Source organism: Coccomyxa subellipsoidea, assembly GCF_000258705.1.
Source record: "Coccomyxa subellipsoidea C-169, whole genome shotgun sequence".
Taxonomy (NCBI): domain Eukaryota; kingdom Viridiplantae; phylum Chlorophyta; class Trebouxiophyceae; family Coccomyxaceae; genus Coccomyxa; species Coccomyxa subellipsoidea.
The window spans coordinates 687,389-705,160 of record NW_005178041.1 but is presented as its reverse complement, the minus strand read 5'-3'; the positions used below and the strand labels follow the sequence as shown (position 1 = coordinate 705,160).

The following is a 17,772-nucleotide window of genomic DNA, read 5'->3' as shown; positions in this document are numbered from 1 at the left end:
CAGACCTGAAGACATGCGGGCCCTCAGTCGTGCATGTCATCGATGCAGTGCTGCTGCCCTTCAATCCTGCCACTGGCCCTGCGGCCGGAGGGTAGTCTCAAATTTGAATAGTTATGAAAATCGTTAAAAACCATGATCACCTGATGTTTTGTGAAGAGAGTCACTGGCGCAGTATGCCATTGGCGGCAAGCCTAGCGTGAAGACTGGAGAGTTTTCAACGGCAATGTCAACATTGACAGCTGTTAACAGCTGGTTTTTTCTGTGCTGCCCAACGACTGTGTATAAGTATGATGGGTTTGGCTGCTGTCTGATGCGGAATCTTATGAGGATCCTCTGATATGAGTGTGCAAGCAGGGCATGCGTTGTCATTGCATTCAGCTGTCGCAGATGATCGATGATCGCTATGCCAACAGTGCTGACTCTGCACATAGGCTTCCACCTTTTTTGCTTGCTGAAGTTTTTGGAGATGTTACAAAAATTTAGATGCCTGAGAGTGCCACTGTTGGGCTGTACACGAAGATTGTTGAGCTTTGTGATGCTAAGTCCTCCAGTCCAAACACCACTCCGGCCTTGAACTAGTTCACAAACTCATGTCTTCTTCTGATCATGCACAGAACGCACAGATGTTGTGGGTCTGGGCAAGCTGAGCTATGATCAAAAGCTTTGGAACACAGAACATGCGCCGCAGCTAACGGTGCTAGTAAGCAAACCCCGCGTCAGCTGCAAACCACTGGGTACCACGTGCATGCATCACGTGATGCATGCAGAGGCCAGTATCAGGCTACTGGAAAACAGAGAAGGAATTATGGCTGCCATTTAATGACAGTGATCGTAAGCCAATATCACATGCTTCTACACCTGTCGCTTGCAAGTGCGTCTTGGGGATGATGCCATCCTGTTCATTAAATGCTCATGAGCTTGTTTGTCTTTTCTAACCTTTCAGCCATCTTCATGTTGCGAGACGCGCACATTCGCATGCTCATCATGATGATATCATCGATTATGCTAGCTGGCATACTATGCCAGGGCCGGTCGGCCACTGAGGCACTCTGTGTGGGCCCTGAGCTTATACCTTATCATTGGCATCTAATTGGCAGACCCGTGGACCATGCACATCCATTTGGATTTCTGTGTTTTCGGAAACAAAAGAGGGGAATTTTCTTGGAGAAGCTCCTGCCCATGGAAGGAAGCTGCATATGTTGCCAATATAGGTTCGGGCGGCGAGGTGATGAGACTTTGCCGCACGATTATCGCATCCTTGGAACATCTGCGATGTTGTAGAGTGTATTTTATAGACGCTCGAAATGGGTGAGGAATGGGTTCTGCCCGAGAAATGGAGCGAGGACCTTGTGGACGAGCAAGGCAACAAGATGAGCAAGAGGTAGCTTCTGCTTCCTCTTCTGTTGTTTTGCTTGATGGGATCTTTACGGCACGTTGATGGCTCTTAGATTTGATAAGATTTATCTTGAACGTGTCATGATGACCAGCTCGTGAGAATGAATCACTAACTGCTTTTCTGGAAGTGTGGATTGCCTTCCTCGGGGGCATTTGCCGTTCTCGTTTATACCACCGCAATGACGAAGCTGCATTTATGCCGCAGCGAGTTCAAGAAGAGGCAGAAGGCGGCCTTCCAAGCAAAGGAGAAGGAAAAGAAGAAGGTAGTAATGCCATCACCACTAGTTCATGATAGCACGCTCCTTACATCGTGCATCCATCAATAGTGTTCGTTGAGACAAGTCAATCGATTCGCTTGAGCTGGATATACATTTGGATTGGATGGGAGTGTCCCATATTGTGTGCAGGCTCTGGAGGCAGACAAGAAGGCTGAAGCAGCCAAGAACAAGGCAGCAGATGGGCCGCAACTGGTGAATGATGATGCAGACGACCTGGATCCCAATCAGTACTATGAGCGGAGAGTCAGGACCCTGGCAGCAGCGAAGGCCAGCGGACGGAACCCCTATCCCCACAAGTTCCAGATCAGCACGTACCTGCCAGAGTATGTCGCCAAGTATAAGGATCTGGAGCCTGGAAGCCACCAAACAGAGGAGGTTGTCAGCGTCGCAGGTGCGATTTTCTGCTATCAATTCACGGTGCATGACCTCCGTTTGACAAGCGCTTGCCTGATCGAGGAATGCTGCGATCTCCGGCATGAATGTGCAGGATGCAAACACTGAGCTGACACCTGGCCACACAGAGTGCATGCTCATCTCTGCACAGCAAAGCAGGAGCTGCCCTACAGAGTTCACTCTGTCTTTTCGGAAGCAACATAAAATTCGGGCCTAAAGGATGGCTTGTTTCTTTGGGGCGCAGGCCGGATCTACAGCAGGAGGTGTCAGGGTAAGCTGGTGTTCTACGACCTGAAGGCAGACGGGGAGAAGATCCAGGTCATGGCTGATGTGGCGACGTCCGGGGATGACCTGGCGGCCTTTGTCACCCTCCATAACAGCGTCAAAATAGGCGACATTGTGGGCGTCGAGGGCCACCCGGGGAAGTCCAAAAAGGGCGAGCTGTCCATCTTCCCACGCAGCTTCCAAGTGCTCTCGCCCTGCCTCCACATGCTACCCCTCAGGCGCCTCGACAACCAGGTGCGCTGCTGTCTCTGCCTTTTGAAGTCACTCCTTGCTCTTTACATTGAAATTCCCCTCGGACAGCTTTGCATGCTCCCTGATGCTGCGTAGGTCGTGTAACTTTGCAGCGGGCGCAGCTTTGTCCGCCATCTTGATGATGCCACACTCGACGGTCATCAAGTACCTCGATAAAATGAATCGTCCTAGGGGTGTGTGCACAGGTGTACACGAGCCACAGCAGGCAGAGAGAGGATCTCAGACCTGAGCGTTATTGCCTTTTTTGGGGTGCAGGAGACGAGGTACCGCAAGAGGTACCTGGATGCGATTGTGAACCCCTTTGTGCGGGACATCTTTGTGACCAGGGCGGCCATTATCCGCTACATCCGCCACTTCTTTGACGACAGAGGCTTCCTGGAGGTATTTACCATTCAGCAAGACAGGCATGCGCCACATTGGCATGAGCAGCCAAGCTTTGGTGTTTTGTGGCATACTTGCATCTGAGACCCTGAGGGACATGCACTGCTGGCAGGCAAAATAGATTGCATCTGTTGATGAGTTTCACTTCCGGGTTAGTTGTCAGAAATGTAGCTATCATCAGTCTTTGGCTTGCAACAGTCTAAGAAAGGTACGGACTCCAATGGTGGAGGGAGGAGTGTCAAAGACCATACCATGCTCGCACAGCAGCGCTACAAAGGCAGAGAGCACCGTGTCAGTGGGGAGAACAGCACCAGCAATTGTCTTGTGCGCAAATTGAAGCTGGCAAGGGAGAAAGTATGGTCCTACCAGAGGGAACAGGATCGTAGACGGTTGTCACATGCGCACGCACGCAGGTGGAGACGCCGATGATGAACATGATCCCGGGCGGCGCGACGGCGCGGCCATTCATAACGCACCACCACGACCTGGACATGCAGCTCTACATGCGCGTGGCCCCCGAGCTCTACCTCAAGATGCTGGTAGTGGGAGGCCTGGACCGTGTGTACGAGATGGGCAAGCAGTTCCGCAACGAGTCCATCGACATGACGCACAACCCCGAATTCACCTCCTGCGAGTTCTACCAGGTGGGGACCTTAAGCACCCAGCACCCAATGTAAGTGGGATGATGGTACACATTTGTCAAAGGACTGGAATTTGCTGTTTTGGACCTTAAGCAACCAGCAATCAACAGAGGAGGCGGATGTAAGTCAAGTTTTCCGACGCACAGCAATTTATGAGGTGGATGTGTGCCAAAGTAGCCGGCGCTCAGCTGGAATGATAGACAGTCACTTGCTTTGAAGTGTCGGCCCATTTCTGCATTGTCAGCAGCCATAGCAGGAGGATTGAGGATCATAAAACCACATTCCTTCTCACTCATCCTTGTGCAGGGCTTCTGAGGGTGTGCAGGCAGCGGTGTGCGCAAACAATTTATGCCTCCCTGTAGGAAGGCTGACAATAAAGTCCCCTGGTGCAGGCGTACGCGGACTACTATGATGTGATGGCGCTGACAGAGGAGCTGGTGAGCGGCCTTGTGAAGAGCGTCACCGGCAGCTTCCAGATCCAGTACCACTCCAGTGAGCAGCTCCTCCCCTCACCCGTCCATCGGCACACTGCCTTTCCAATGTCCCATTCATCGCTTTGAATCACCTGTATCATCACGCACCATATTTATGTTAATGGGCTCCTGGCACCTTATCGCTGCGCCGCAGTGTGCAGCATTGGGAACCGCCTCGAAGGCCAAATCAAAACCGAGCCTGATGCGCACAAATGGCTGTGTGGAATCTACTGCATCACCGTGTCATGTGATATTCCATCAGAGTGCAAGCTGTACTGCAGTGTTCATTCTCACCCCGCACAGTATCATTGTTTTTTGGCATGCCATCTCCCTAGCTGGCTCTTGCACTGCCTTGTACGTCTTGCGCCTCCCTTCTCATAAATTGCCAAGAAGGTTGAGTGGATTCAGTGCCTATCTCTCAAATTAATCGTTGCTGTGTGCTGCAGACGGTCCGGATCAGGACCCGGTGGAGATTGACTTCACGCCGCCATACAAGCGGATACCCTTCATGGCGGGGCTGCGAGACGCGATGGGCCTGCAGGACGACGCACAGTGGCCCCCCAACAACACCCTGCACACCGAGGAGGCCCGCCTCTACTTCCTCAGACTGGTGCGCTGCAGCCCCATCCCCACCATCTGAATCTACTTCTCTGTCTCTTTGAAATGGTATTAAAATGGACTACCTGTGAGGGGCATGCGGGCTGTTGGGGTTGATCTTGCGCTGTCCTCAATCACTGATCCTCCTGCTGGAAGAGTTTATTGTACCCAGCCAAGAGGACACTTTTGCAGGAAGTGTTACGGTGTTGCAGTGTTTGATGCCAATTCTTTGCTTTGGCATATTATTCAAGCGTGAAGGCGCAATGTGACGTACAGTGTGAGCGCACAAGGCGCTGAAGCTGCTCTGTGTCATTAACAGTGCCAGGAGAGGAAGGTGGAGTGCCCGCCGCCGCAGTCCACAGCGCGGCTGCTGGACAAGCTGGTGGGCGAGTATGTGGAGAGCCAGTGCCGGCACCCCACCTTCCTCATCGACCAGCCCCAGATCATGTCCCCGCTCGCCAAGGGGTGCGGGCCGCTCCATACACCCCTGCACCCTTGTGAGTAATTCTTGCCAACAAGTTGAGCCAGGCCATTTTACAGTGTGCACAGCAGACGGGACTGGATTGAGCAATTGAGGATTGGACATTGCATTCTTCCAGGCACATCATTGGCAATGCCACAATGGCGCTTGCCTGCTTTCCCCCTTAGTAATCATCTGCAGAAGTGCATGTTCAGGCCTGTCCAGGTCGCATGGTTGTTCACGTCAGTAAATATCTCGTACAAGAAGCTGTGCTTCCTTATTCAGGTGCAAGTTGGTCGTGGAAGGCATTTCTGTGGGGTTGAGGGCAAAGCTGAACACTCATGTGAACATTCTCCAGGCATCGGTCGGAGCCGGGTTTGACGGAGCGGTTTGAGCTGTTTGTGAACTATCGGGAGCTGGCCAATGCCTACACAGAGCTCAACGACCCCATTGTGCAACGCGAGCGCTTCCAGCAGCAGGCCCAGGTATTTATAAATCCTGTGACCTACCCCTTGAGCCAGGGAAATGTTGTACAAAAGCCTGACTGCTCACTGCATGTGCTCTTACCGTTGCAGAATTGCACTGCCGTGCGACACCTAATCTACAGTTGTGGCCTGCCCAGAACGTTGCAGCCCTGCAAAAGGAGTAATGGTCACATGACTTCCATTGAAGCGGGTTGGTCGAGGGTGTAAAATGCGGTGTTTGGCATGTCAGGCAAAGGCTGGCGGGGATGACGAAGCGATGTATGTGGACGAGAACTTCTGCACATCGCTGGAATATGGCCTGCCGCCCACTGGCGGATGGGGGATGGGCATCGACCGGCTAACCATGCTGCTCACAGACACCCTCAACATTAAAGAGGTGTGGCTCTGTCCTGCCTCACGCAAGTTGTACAGCTTGCGAGGGTTCATCACATTATGCAGTGGCTATGAATTCGCAGGAGCATTTGCGTCACAGATGGCTGCCCAATTTTGTGTGCACTTGCAAGTCGCTGAGTGCAACAGTAGACACTTGCAGGTTGGCAATGTGTGTGTTGGGTCATGGGTTGGGCACATAGCATGGTATAATGGGCGCCGAATTTTGGACCGAAGCAAAATGGTGTCCGCAGGTGCTGTTGTTCCCAGCCATGAAGCCCGAGGATCAGAAGCCGTCTGCATCGGCCACTGCTGCTGTCTCAGCTATTGCACCGGTGCTGTTCTGATGCTGCTTAAACACGGTTGTTCTGTGCCTGTGATTTGAGGATCTGACACAGAGGAGATGCAGGAATCCACGCCCCCTCACGTTTGAAATTCTTTCAATTTGTCTGTGTGGCGTGTAATGGCAACCACGATCTTAACTGCTGTGTGGCTGAATTGCAGGTGTCCAATTCTGCTGCAGAGGCTGTTGCAGATGGTATGGCGGCCTTGACGGTATAGCAGCCAACAGCAGTGCAGTGAGGCAGGCAGTCATTTCAAGAGCGAAGTCTGTTTTCAGCTTTAATGCAGTGCTGCTGAAAGAACTGGGATTTTTCGTGAAAGAAGAGTCCATCTTGTACTATAGCTTTCTCCTACATGGATGGCCATATGCAGAGGTTGTTGCTTCGTACTGGTTATTCGATGGAATTGTCGTTCTGTAGGCTCCACGCCTCGAGGCATTGACTGGAAGGAAGCAAAATCTTTTGCTGCCATCCTTTCTAAAGTGGAAACATCTCCCCACTACATCATCAGCACAAACGCTGGGTAAGAGGACAATGAATACGGATGTAAAAAGTCAGTTGTGAAGCAGCTGCCTGCAGCCTTCTATTCACGATGTTTCGTGATACTCAAGACGATGATGAATGGGGGTGGCAAAGCCATCATCATGCGCACGGCAGGCCACAATCACGGCAGCGAGCTCCGAAAAGTGCACAAGATTCAAAGTTAAACATTACAGTTGCCGAGGCACACTCTTTGCATGGAAAATGCTCGACCAACACATCTACAGATTGCTTCAGAGAAAGCTCTGATTGGCAAATGTTGTGAAGTATGCTTAAACCAAGGGAATCTCCTGCAAAATCTCTCTGAGCCTGGCACTGGGCTGCTCCTTTCGAGGCAGTGAGTCTCGCTCAGAGTGGAGCATGGAAGTCGAAAATGTTTCCATACCTGCGGCAGCTAGCTTCGGCTGGCTCATAGTGCAGATATCAGCAGCTGTGTTGGCTTACACCCTGTGGAAGTTGCTTGGGAAACAGCCCTCAAGAGAAGGTCAGCGAAGGCTGTGTTGATGTTGCTCCAATTATCAGAGCTTCTGTAAACACTTCTGCGAGTTGTGCAACTGAGCACTGCCTGAAGCCAAGCATGGCTGTGCAGGGCTGAAGAGATATGAGGACCTGCCTGGACCCAAAGAACTGCCCCTGCTTCGCAGCTTGCACAGGGTTTACATGGGTCCGAGGCCGCAGATCAACAAGTTATGGACTCGTCTGGCCCTAGCACATGGCCCAATCTACAAGTACGTACTCGCTGCCGTTCGCTATACTTCAAGATGGACGGGCTGTGGATTGTAGGTGCTGAAAGTGTACCAAATGCTAAGAGGCGCGGGCGTCGCATTGATGCAAGAGCAGATAGACGTAGAGTTGCGTCAGCTGCACTTATCAGATAGTCTCGTACCTGCAAGGCTGCCTCAGTACCGTAGGGGGCGCAGGCCTCCCCAGGCAGTCGTGTTCAGTCATGCGACTTACGGACAGATCTTGTGAGCTTGTGTGCGTATGGCCGACGACAAGTAGTTCAGGAACCATACGGGACATGTTCCCATAAGGAAAGTATTACTGACAAACGCTCGCTGCGTTTGGCTCACAGGTTTCGGATTCCAGGCAAAAACTTCGTTGTAGTAAGCGATCCTAAGCTGGTCCCTGCCATCTTGGGGCGCCCGGGATTGCCAAAGACATCCATTTACCAGCTCACCCGCACGGTGAGTCCATGTTGCCTCTCAATCTGCAGAACAATAGATACATCCTATTCACTTTCACCATATTGCCAGGCCAGTTGTACTGCAGGAAAATCTGACCTTGTCAAGAATCAGAAAAAACACATTTACCTTAGTGTGTGTGAAAGTAGATTCAGAAAGGTACTGTGCATGCAGCTGTTCAATCCATATGGCCACGACAACCTCTTCACAGTGCTCCAGCACAACAACGATGAGGAGTGGAAGGAAGTGCGAAAGGCCTTCTCCAAGTCCATGAGCATGGAGCGCATCAGGTGTCCACTCCTTGGCACCATTCTTGTCCCATCTTCCATCATCATATAATACTCGCTCTGCCGTTGGAAGGACATGCAACGCTTTTAAATTCATCATGCATGCACGCGTGCAGCGTACGCTGACATACAATCTACGGTGGCTTCTCTTAAAGGCTTCCTCTGTCGCAGGACATACTTTCCCATCACCCTGAGCCGCACTCTGGAGCTGTGCAAGAGCCTGGAGCGAATGGGTTCCAAGTCAGTGGAAGCGCAGAATGCCATGCAGCGGCTGTCACTGGACATCATCATGATCGCGGGTTTTGGCTTGGACACAAACTCCGTGGACTTCCAGGAGTGTGAGATCCTGGACAGCCTGCACTACTGCTTCGAGGAGATCTTCAGGTGGGCACCTCCGTTGCACCAACGAGCCATCCCCCACAAATCCAGTTGTCAAGAGCATATACAAGTTGCCGCCGTCTGGAGGAGACACACAAGACCGGCTATGCCTACAGCCAGCTCCTCAGCCCAGGGAGGCTAAAACTTGCAGTGGCCTTACTGTATCAATCGATCTCTCTGGGGTAGGTGCTTGCACCCAGCCCGCTCCTTGGGCAGAGCAGATTTGCAGGCCTTGGCACCTCACTGCCCTATCCCTACGGGAAGGGCCAAGCCATCTGCAGGGCTACCAAACTCAAAAGTAAAACAATCTGCTCAACGGAGTGGATTCGCAGCCCACCAATCAGCGCTAATGATGTCAACCTGTCTTTCTGTACTGAATTGCACTGTGTTGAGTGGGCGCTGCAGTGATCAGTGTTGCGATTGCGCAGGCGGGTGACGATGCCATGGCGGCGGCTGCTGTTCTGGGCGATGCCATGGCTGCCGAGCGCGAAAAAGAACAAGGGGTACCACGACCGCCTCTACGCGGCATGGGGACGCATCTGCGACACCATCCGCGCCAAGGGCCCCTACGACCAGAAGGACCCCTCCTTCCTCGCCAGCATCGGGCTGCAGACCGAAAAATCCACAGGTGCGCAGCGTGCAGCCAGGTTGATGCTCGCTGAAGGCATCGCCTGCACATTGTTGAGTTGTCATGCAACTTTTCTGCCTGCACACAGGCTTGTCTTCTTAATTCCTGGAGCCACCATGCATGCCAGGTTGGCCCTGCAGTGCTAGCTGGTGCAAATACAGGAGCGCAAGGCCCTGCGCCTTGCAGTGGGTGGGTGTCACCATGGACAGAAGAAAGGGACATCAAGAGCAAAGTCTGCCTCCCAGGTTCAGTATGAGCTGAGAGAAAGGCGGTGCTGATTTACATGGCGGTATGTACGCGCACCGTGCCCAATGTTGATTGGGTCTTGCTTGGATCTGGCGAGTCCAACAAGGGGTAGGATTGTGGCAGCCTTTAGCTGCAGTCTGTCTGCAGGACGATCCTTGTCTCTTGGCAGGAAAAGCGTGTAATATATATAATAATTATGCACGCGCAGGCAAGCTGTGGTGCAAGGAGAAGCTAATGGCGCACGCGGCAGGAGTCGTCGTGGCTGGCATGGACACCACCGCGCACGCTGTCTCCTGGGCGCTGTGAGTTTTAGCCTCCCTTTGGTGCAATTACGGAGAAACCTCTTTGTGCCTTCTTCTGCTGTGTCCAGAACCCAATTATGGCCTGCATCATAGCAGCCTGGGAGCCCTTTGCTCATCTGCACTCATGCAGGCTCGCTGCAGCCAATGCACAAGTGGCTGCTCTCTGGATCTGCAATCAGTTCTGAAAAGCACACAGTAATCTCAGCAATGCTGCTTTGGGCTTCTCCAATGCTCTGTTGGACCGTGCAGCGCCTGAGCTTTGGTGCGCGTGTGCAGGTTCTGTATATCGGCGTACCCGGGCGTGCAGGAGAGGGTGATCGCGGAATTGGACGAGGCCGGGCTCCTGCTGACCGCAGCGCGGCCAGAGCCTCGCGAGCTGAAGCAGGACGACCTGAAGGACCTAGTCGTCCTCGAAGCGGTGAGACTCCCAGTTCTGCTGAGCGCAGGGCTCGCAGGCCATTTTTGAGTGGGATCTGAGCCCTTGCTGAGTTTCCCTGCATGCGGTGGTTATTTTTTTCCAGAGCTTCCTGGCCTTTTGCATCGTGATGCACCGGCATGCGCCGTTAGCCTGCATCGCACCCAGCAGAAACTTCAACCCTTTCCGGTCTGGTATAAGCCGGCACAATTGGGCTTTGGGCCGCTATCGACATTCGCCTCAGGGTTTACCAGCAGTAATTTTGGCTATATTTGACTTCTTTTCTCTGGAATGGCATGCTGAGGCAGGTGCCGGCATGTGCGCGCAGGTGATCCGGGAGAGCATGCGCATGTTCCCGGTTGGCGGCTCCGGCATCGGACGCTATGCGGACCGCGACGTGGAGCTGGGCGGTTACCTAATTCCCAAGGGGACCGAGGTGGCTGTGTGCCTGTACACCATGCACAACGTCCCCTGGAACTTCCCAGACCCCGACACCTTCAAGCCCGACCGCTGGCTGACCACTGTGGAAGAGGGAGGTGCGCATATCCAAATTTCAAATACAAACCGTCCGTGATGCAATTGTAGGCGCAAGCCTGGAAAGGAAGGCAGCCTACATCCTGAGATGATGCTCTGCCAGTGCTTCTCAATCAGCGCGTTTTCTTTCAAGGGTAAGACTGTGGGCAACGGGTCTATGCTCCAGCAGGCAAAGATGTTATACTTGCACCGCTAACTTCCTGACTCAGGCATCCTTTTTCCTTGGTCCCTGGTGTTTCACGGTGCTGGAATGGAAAGTCTGAAGGCAACCATGGCCTAGGAAGCAGCAGCAGCCCCCTCACGCCCTGTGCAGCCAGCTTACTAGGAAATGCTCCACAGGGGCTCAGGCAGATGCCAGGGACAAGACATTTGGAAATGAGGTAGACACATATCAGCGCAAAGTGTTGAGTGCGTACTGCTCTTTGGTGCAGGCTCAACGGCGGCAGAGGCTTGCCCATATGACAAGGGCGGTGCTGAGTCACCAGAGTGGAGCTCGCCCGGAGGTGAGCCGACATGCGCTGACAACCAGTTGAAATGGCATCTGAGGAGTCCAGCACACAAAAATACCACCTCCCCAAATGCATGGCAGCCAGATGGCATATTATGTGTGTCGCTTTCGAAAAAGCATGCATGCATTGCAGGCGAGAGCGGCAGGCAGCTAGCAGAGCGTGCGCACAGCGGCACAGATGCTGGCAGCAGCAGCCCTGCAGGTGTTTTTCTCTACAGACACCTTTCTTCTGATAAGGCTCCTGAGATGGGAAGTTCAGATTTGTACCAGCGCGCACTCACAATTTCAAGGCTGTTTGGGTGTTCTCAGGAGCTGACATCAGGGCCATGCACAAGGCAGTCATGTTAGCAATTCTGTTCCTTCTTCTGTCTTGAGTCTCTGGTCAAACGAAGAAACGAATAGCAGGGATGCGTAAAGTCATGAGTTTCTGTGCAGATGCGGAGGTGGGGAGGCAGGATACTGGGAAGAAGAGGACTAAATTGGTGGTTAACGACCCTCACTCGGGGGATTCGCTGACCAACCCGTACATTCCCTTCAGCGCTGGTCCGCGCGACTGCCTTGGCCAGCGCATGGGCATGATGGAGGTGCGACAGCCCTGGCCTGAATATCAATTCACCGTGAAAATTGAAGCCCAGAATGCCCCTTCTACAAACACTTCTCAAGACGACCACTGGTTGATAGGAAGAGAGAATAGGGGCTGCAGCACTGGCCACCAATCTCTGTGCTCGTCGCCTGCTGCAGCAATTGGTGGCCCTTCTTGTCTTGCCGGCATGTCTGATCGGGGCGGAGCTCCTAAGGTAGCAGTGTGCTATTCCACCTCACCTGCGCATGCAGACACGCACAGGCTCTGTGTCATGCTTCAAGCTTCCATGCAATGAAGAGCTGACTAAACTCGTCCGACAGAATCTGATAAACAAGCCCCTGTTGTGGAATCATGTCGGCATGAATTCCAGCTAGTCTATCGACTGCATTTCCGTCCTCTTTACATGCTGAGGAGCACCATAAGATCTATACCCATTTCTGAGTGGCTATTGGATGCAGGTGCGGGTGATGCTGGCAACGATTTGTGGGCGGTTCCGGCTGGAGCTGGCGCCGGAGATGGGCGGCGTGGCGGGCGTGCTGGAGAAGCAGATCAGTTCCTTCACGCTCGCTGTCGACGGGGGGCTCCACATGCACTTCCACCACCGCGCCCAGGTGCCTGCTCCCTCAAACTCACCCGGTTTCAATCTACCTCACTTTTTTCAGCATAGTGAAGTCCCAGCGGCGTCATCTAGTCCTACCAAGGTGCCCTGCCAGCCTCCCTGCTGTGCATTTGCCTCTTATTGCTTCATGTGACTCTTCAATCTCAGCAGCTTTTGATGTGTGGAGACCTGTTGGAATGGCGTCTCAGTCTGCACCCAGGCAGGTTCCTTAGGACGCAGAGGCTGATCCGACAAGATCAGGGGTTGAGTGCATGTAATCACTGCCTGCTCGATTCTAGACGGGGTGAAGTGCAGTGCAGCAATAGTATGCATGCACAGACGTTACACCATTATCTTCTCTGGCCCTTGTGCTTGGTGGTGATTCTGTGTCGGCTGCTCACTGCAGGAGCTTCAAGCGACGGCACCGGCGGCGCCGGGAGTGGGCCTGGGCGGCGCAGCAGACAGCGGATCTGCAAAGGGCAAGGCCGCTGGCCAGCAGGGCAGCAGCACACGGCCGGTCTTCAACATCACTGCCACGACACGGCGCCCGGCGCAGGGCACCGCGCAACCCTTCAGGGGCTGAACGGGGTGGGGAAAAGAACAACCGATAGCTGCGCGGCAGCTGCGCGGCGGCTGCTGGTCAGGAGTACGCTGGGAGCTTCCAGAACGGCCCTCTGAGCTGCTCTGCTGCGTACAGCCGGTGGTCATTAGACATGACAGACAGTCAGAAAAAGTTCAAGATGACCCATAAAAATGGATTTTCAGACCGAAGCGGCAGTGTAGCTGTCTGCGCCGCAAGGAGGTGACAAGATTGGCAGGAGCGGTTTGGTCGGCGGTAGCGTGCCTAGGGAAGTACAGCTTTCACTCATTCTATCAAGGCAATTGGAGAGACTAAGTGACGCAAGTGCGCTCGCGTTAGACAAGCGTGGGCATTAGCTTGGATTGGGGTTCGTGATGAAAGGGAATAGATGATCCCATGGCGAACCTCCTGGGTACTTGCAGCAGTCAGGACTCCCTGCTCAGTAGGCTGTAGATAGGTGTGGACTTTTAACAGCAGCTTGGGAGGGCGTTTGGAATTATTTTGTTTAGCAGGACAGATTAAAGCAGATGCACATGCCAGATGGAGATGAGGGTGTGCTGCATGCAGTTATTTGGCCTGTCTTACCATTGATATGTCTTTGCACCTTCACTTGCGCCATGTTGACATTTCTCAAATGTAACTCCATTTTGTGCTGACCACAACATGTCTTTATTCCTCTGGTGATTGGATATCTTTTTCAACTGCCGTATCTGGCTTTCTGCTCAAGTGCACTTTAGCAATTACAATTCACTAGTGACAGTACTGTCAAGCACAAAATAAATTTTTCATGAATTTGGCAAGCAGACGAGAAACATCTCCAACAAAACTGCATGTGCATTTTCATAAGACATGGGTACACACCCATAGCACATCACAGTTGCAATGCACAAGTATTGTGCTTGCTTTTTGGACCAGAATACCTGTTCCTGGTCACTGTCTTGTGGAAAAGAAGCTGCTAATCGATCCAAACGGTTTCAGTCATACCAGCCAAGCTGCCAGTGTTAAGTGATGGATTCATGCTGCTTTGGCCTTTGGCGCTCTCCTGGCGGCCAGCAGCCGGCTGCCGACAGCCCAAGCGATGCCAAGTGGTGCCAGCGTTGCCACAGTGAAAAATGCGAAGACATCCAGCAGCAGCAGACTTGCCAAGGGGATTGTGTCCTCAGGAGTCTGGAGGTAAGGCTCGCCCTCTGTGTCGATTACATGTTGCACCCAATCTGCACAGCAATCAAATCTTTCATCAGCCAAAAGCGTGTTCTCAAACGGGCTGTATATAAGAAGGCAAAAGCACAGTCGAGAGACTTGTTCTGACAAAAGGATGGCCTAACAAGTGCACAAACAGTCGTCAACATCAAGGCTGGCCAGTCAAAGGGCCATTCAAGATAGCAACAGCACACTTCTAATGGTTAAGAAAACCAGTCAAGTTTTGCATCCTGCCTTTCCTACCAGGTGCTTTCATACTTGGCAGGTCAAGCTGGCACCTTGGGGTCCCAGTGAATTCCAAGCAAAAGAATACTGATACAGGGGTGTTCATGTGACGGCACCTGCAGCTTCCTGCGCGGGAGTGCGCGGCCGGCTGCGCAGCCGCCGGGACAGCTTCGCGGCAGCAGCGCGGAAGCCCGGCTCGGCCAGCAGCCGCCGCAGCGCGCCGCCGATGCGCGCAGCCGTCAGGCAGCCGTGCGGATCCACGGCCAGCCCGAACCCGCGGTGCACCGCCTTTGCCACATTGTCCTTCTGGTCCGCTATTAAGGGGATGCCTGCTATGGGAACTCCGTGGTACGCCGCCTGCAGTCAGAGCATAGGCGCTGCTCTCTGCCGTGCTCCTTGTTAACAGTGAAAGATTGGAATTGTGTGTTGTATATGGGCATCGGCCCCTGGTTTGTGGAACCACTAAGATTGGCAAATCTTATGTCCAAGTAGTATGTTTGAATGGTGGAGGCTGACTGAGAGATTGTGTGCGCACCTCATACAGACCGTTCACTCCGCCGTGCGTCAGAAACGCCCTCATCTTGGAGTGGCCCAGCACATCGTTCTGCGGCGCCCACTGCACCACCTGGGCAATTTGGACTTCTTCAGCATCCTGACCCTCCTGGTTACATGGATATTTTGCTCGCAGGACAGCACAACTGCTTTGGTTCTGACCATTCCCTTCACTGCCAACGAGGCTACTCGCATTCCTGGCACTTGCTGATTGTCACATACCAGACAGCCCCGGCTAGAGGTCAATACAGGGTCGGAGTCCAACGAATTTATTTGGACCAGCAGGGGGACTATGAGGCAGCTTATGCGCTTCTTGACTGCAATCAAGAGGCAGAGCCGCATATTGGTGAGACAAGAAGAGGACTCCACACCTTCACATTGTCAGCGAGGCCCAGGGATGCCAGGGAGACACCCTGGGGCAGGTCGTCCGCGCCAACCTTCCAGATGACGCGCGACGGGAGAGCGGACAGCGCGGCGGCCAGCTCGCGGAACTCTTGCGCCCCGATGGAGCACACCGTCCCCAGCGACACATACACCGCCCCCGCCTCCGCGCTGCCGCCCACAAACTCCTGCGCGCACACAAGGCACCGTCCGCATGACAAGGTCAGAGGAGGATCATTAAGGCTTCCCGGATAATAACATGGGCAGGGACCAGCAATTGTGCACTAGATCTGCATATGAGATAGAGGCTCAGTTCTGGACTACAACATCCCGAGGATGTAGGAGAACTGCGCTGAGCACATTAGCAGCATTGAGGTGGATCCCCCCAACCACAGCATGCAAGCTTCATGGTTTTGCGAGCTCTCTGGCCTGGCCTGTCTCTTCAAAAATGTGCTCCAAGTCGCCTCGGAAGTCTTGTGCCCACCCAATTGATGCTGGCTTAAAGCGCCTGGAAGACAGGGATGCTCAATCACCTCCAGATCAGCAGGCAGCGGTTTGGGCGGCTCGGGCATGAGTGGGCCGACGAGCTTGACGTTGGGGGGAAGCTTCCGGGGAAACTCCAGCGCAAAATCCACGTTGAAGAGGTGCATGACACCGCGGCTCAGCGCCTCGGGCGTGCCCAGATCGATGCCGTGCCTCGCGCCCATCGGCTTGTAGATCATCCTGCGCGCCATGCTCAGATCTCCTTTTTGAAACCACAAAAATGACAAGTGATGGCTGCTGATGGAACCCTGTGGATAAGACTCGGCACTTGCTAATATCAAAAATTGATTGGCGGGGTCTGTTCTGCTGTGCGAGTGCTGTACAGCATGCTGCCAAGGATTCCTTGAGGAGCTCGTAAGATGTGGGTCCCGGTTCGGATGAAGGCCTTTCTTGAAACTTGAAATGCACTGAATTCGAGAAGGGGGTCTTGAGACCCTGTGACTGGGGCGAATCGCACCTGTGAAAGGCGACCCAGTCAATGAGGCTGGCCACCGCATAGGTAATTACATTCTCCACGCGCTGCGCAAAGCTCATGGCACTGGGGAAGCCCGTGCCCACCTGCGCAGGGCAGATCACCCAGTATCCACAAGAGTCCAGTCTCCTCCATTTATCAAATTCATATTCCTCGCATGATGCCGAGCTCTAATTTTTTTTGCTGGGCTCCCTTGCCGCTGCAATACTCGATATCATTGATACATCTCGTGCCTCCACTACTCAAGGCTGCTCTGACAGCCAGACAGCCTGGATTAAGAACATGCCACGAGCTTCCACCCGTCTGATGTGCATGCGAGTAAATAAGAACGGAAAGTGGTAGAGGGGGTCAGATTTGGGGTGGACCTGGGGGGTGTAAGCGAGCATGTTGGATGCATGCATGCGGCGGCCGGTGGAGCGGTCCCACGTGGTGTGGACAGGGTCCAGAATGGGAATGTTCGACACGGTCACCCTGGGAAGCTTCAGCATCTCCGACAGCGCCGGCGTACAGTAGTATGCCCAGTCGCCAAATAGCACATCCGCTCCAAACTCCTGCAGTGTGACCAGGATACTGCATGTTGATCATTGTCACACCAAGCATTGGGCCTCGCTGATTGCCGCATCGACTTGATTTCTGCAGATTGCGGCGTCAAATTGGTTTTTGGCAGATAGATGCATGCAAGGCCATGCCTTGCTGCAGTGTCTGCTCAGCATATCAGTAGTCCCCAGCCAAAAGGGAGGAAGGACTCCCAACAAGGAGCTGAAATTTGCACTCGGCAAATGCATGTAATGCAAGGTTTCCTGAGGGGAAGTGAATCCGAATACGTGAACATGGAAAAGGAAGCAGGACATGCCTTGAGCCGCCCAATGAGGGGCTTGTCGGAGAGGAGCAGGTCACATTGCTGCCCCCACATGCGCACGGCCTCAAGACCCCCCTGGATGGGGTCTTTGAATCGAGCCTTGCGAGCCTGGTCCCTCCAGTCGCTCTGGTTGTAGGCTGCAGTGTACGTCTCAATCTCCATGCCGCTCCAATCCAGCTTTGCAAATGCGTCAGCGTCGCTCTGTGCTGCCACCACCTGGTACAGAAGCATTGCTCATCGGCTGTGGGTTCTGGCTATGGAGATCCTCACGCCTGAATCCCCCCTTCAAAAGGCTCAGGGCTCCAGATTGAAAAACAATGTCTTGACCACATTGCAGGGCAGTCTGGGTCAAACATGGCCAAAAATGCACAGAATTCACACACGAGTGGTCCAAGGTGTCACCAAAA

At 53.5% G+C, this 17,772-nt stretch overlaps 2 protein-coding genes across 2 annotated transcripts; one reads left to right on the top strand and one right to left on the bottom strand.

Annotated features, from left to right (window-relative positions):
- Positions 1 to 1,304: 1,304 nt before the first annotated feature.
- COCSUDRAFT_11897 (lysyl-tRNA synthetase) lies at positions 1,305 to 6,356 on the top strand (the record flags this gene model as incomplete). Its single annotated transcript, XM_005650841.1, has 12 exons — positions 1,305 to 1,381; positions 1,601 to 1,658; positions 1,803 to 2,064; positions 2,311 to 2,585; positions 2,859 to 2,984; positions 3,398 to 3,628; positions 4,018 to 4,117; positions 4,545 to 4,708; positions 5,015 to 5,160; positions 5,514 to 5,640; positions 5,870 to 6,016; positions 6,264 to 6,356. 12 exons carry the CDS (start codon positions 1,305 to 1,307, stop codon positions 6,354 to 6,356), a joined length of 1,806 nt encoding a protein of 601 aa, XP_005650898.1.
- Positions 6,357 to 13,858: 7,502 nt separating this feature from the next.
- COCSUDRAFT_46052 (UDP-Glycosyltransferase/glycogen phosphorylase) lies at positions 13,859 to 17,596 on the bottom strand (the record flags this gene model as incomplete). The annotated part of the gene is made up of 8 exons (XM_005650840.1): positions 13,859 to 14,347; positions 14,675 to 14,915; positions 15,094 to 15,174; positions 15,482 to 15,679; positions 16,025 to 16,214; positions 16,492 to 16,592; positions 16,872 to 17,057; positions 17,426 to 17,596. 8 exons carry the CDS (start codon positions 17,594 to 17,596, stop codon positions 14,148 to 14,150), a joined length of 1,368 nt encoding a protein of 455 aa, XP_005650897.1. The 3' UTR covers positions 13,859 to 14,147.
- Between the last annotated feature and the right edge of the window lie 176 nt (positions 17,597 to 17,772).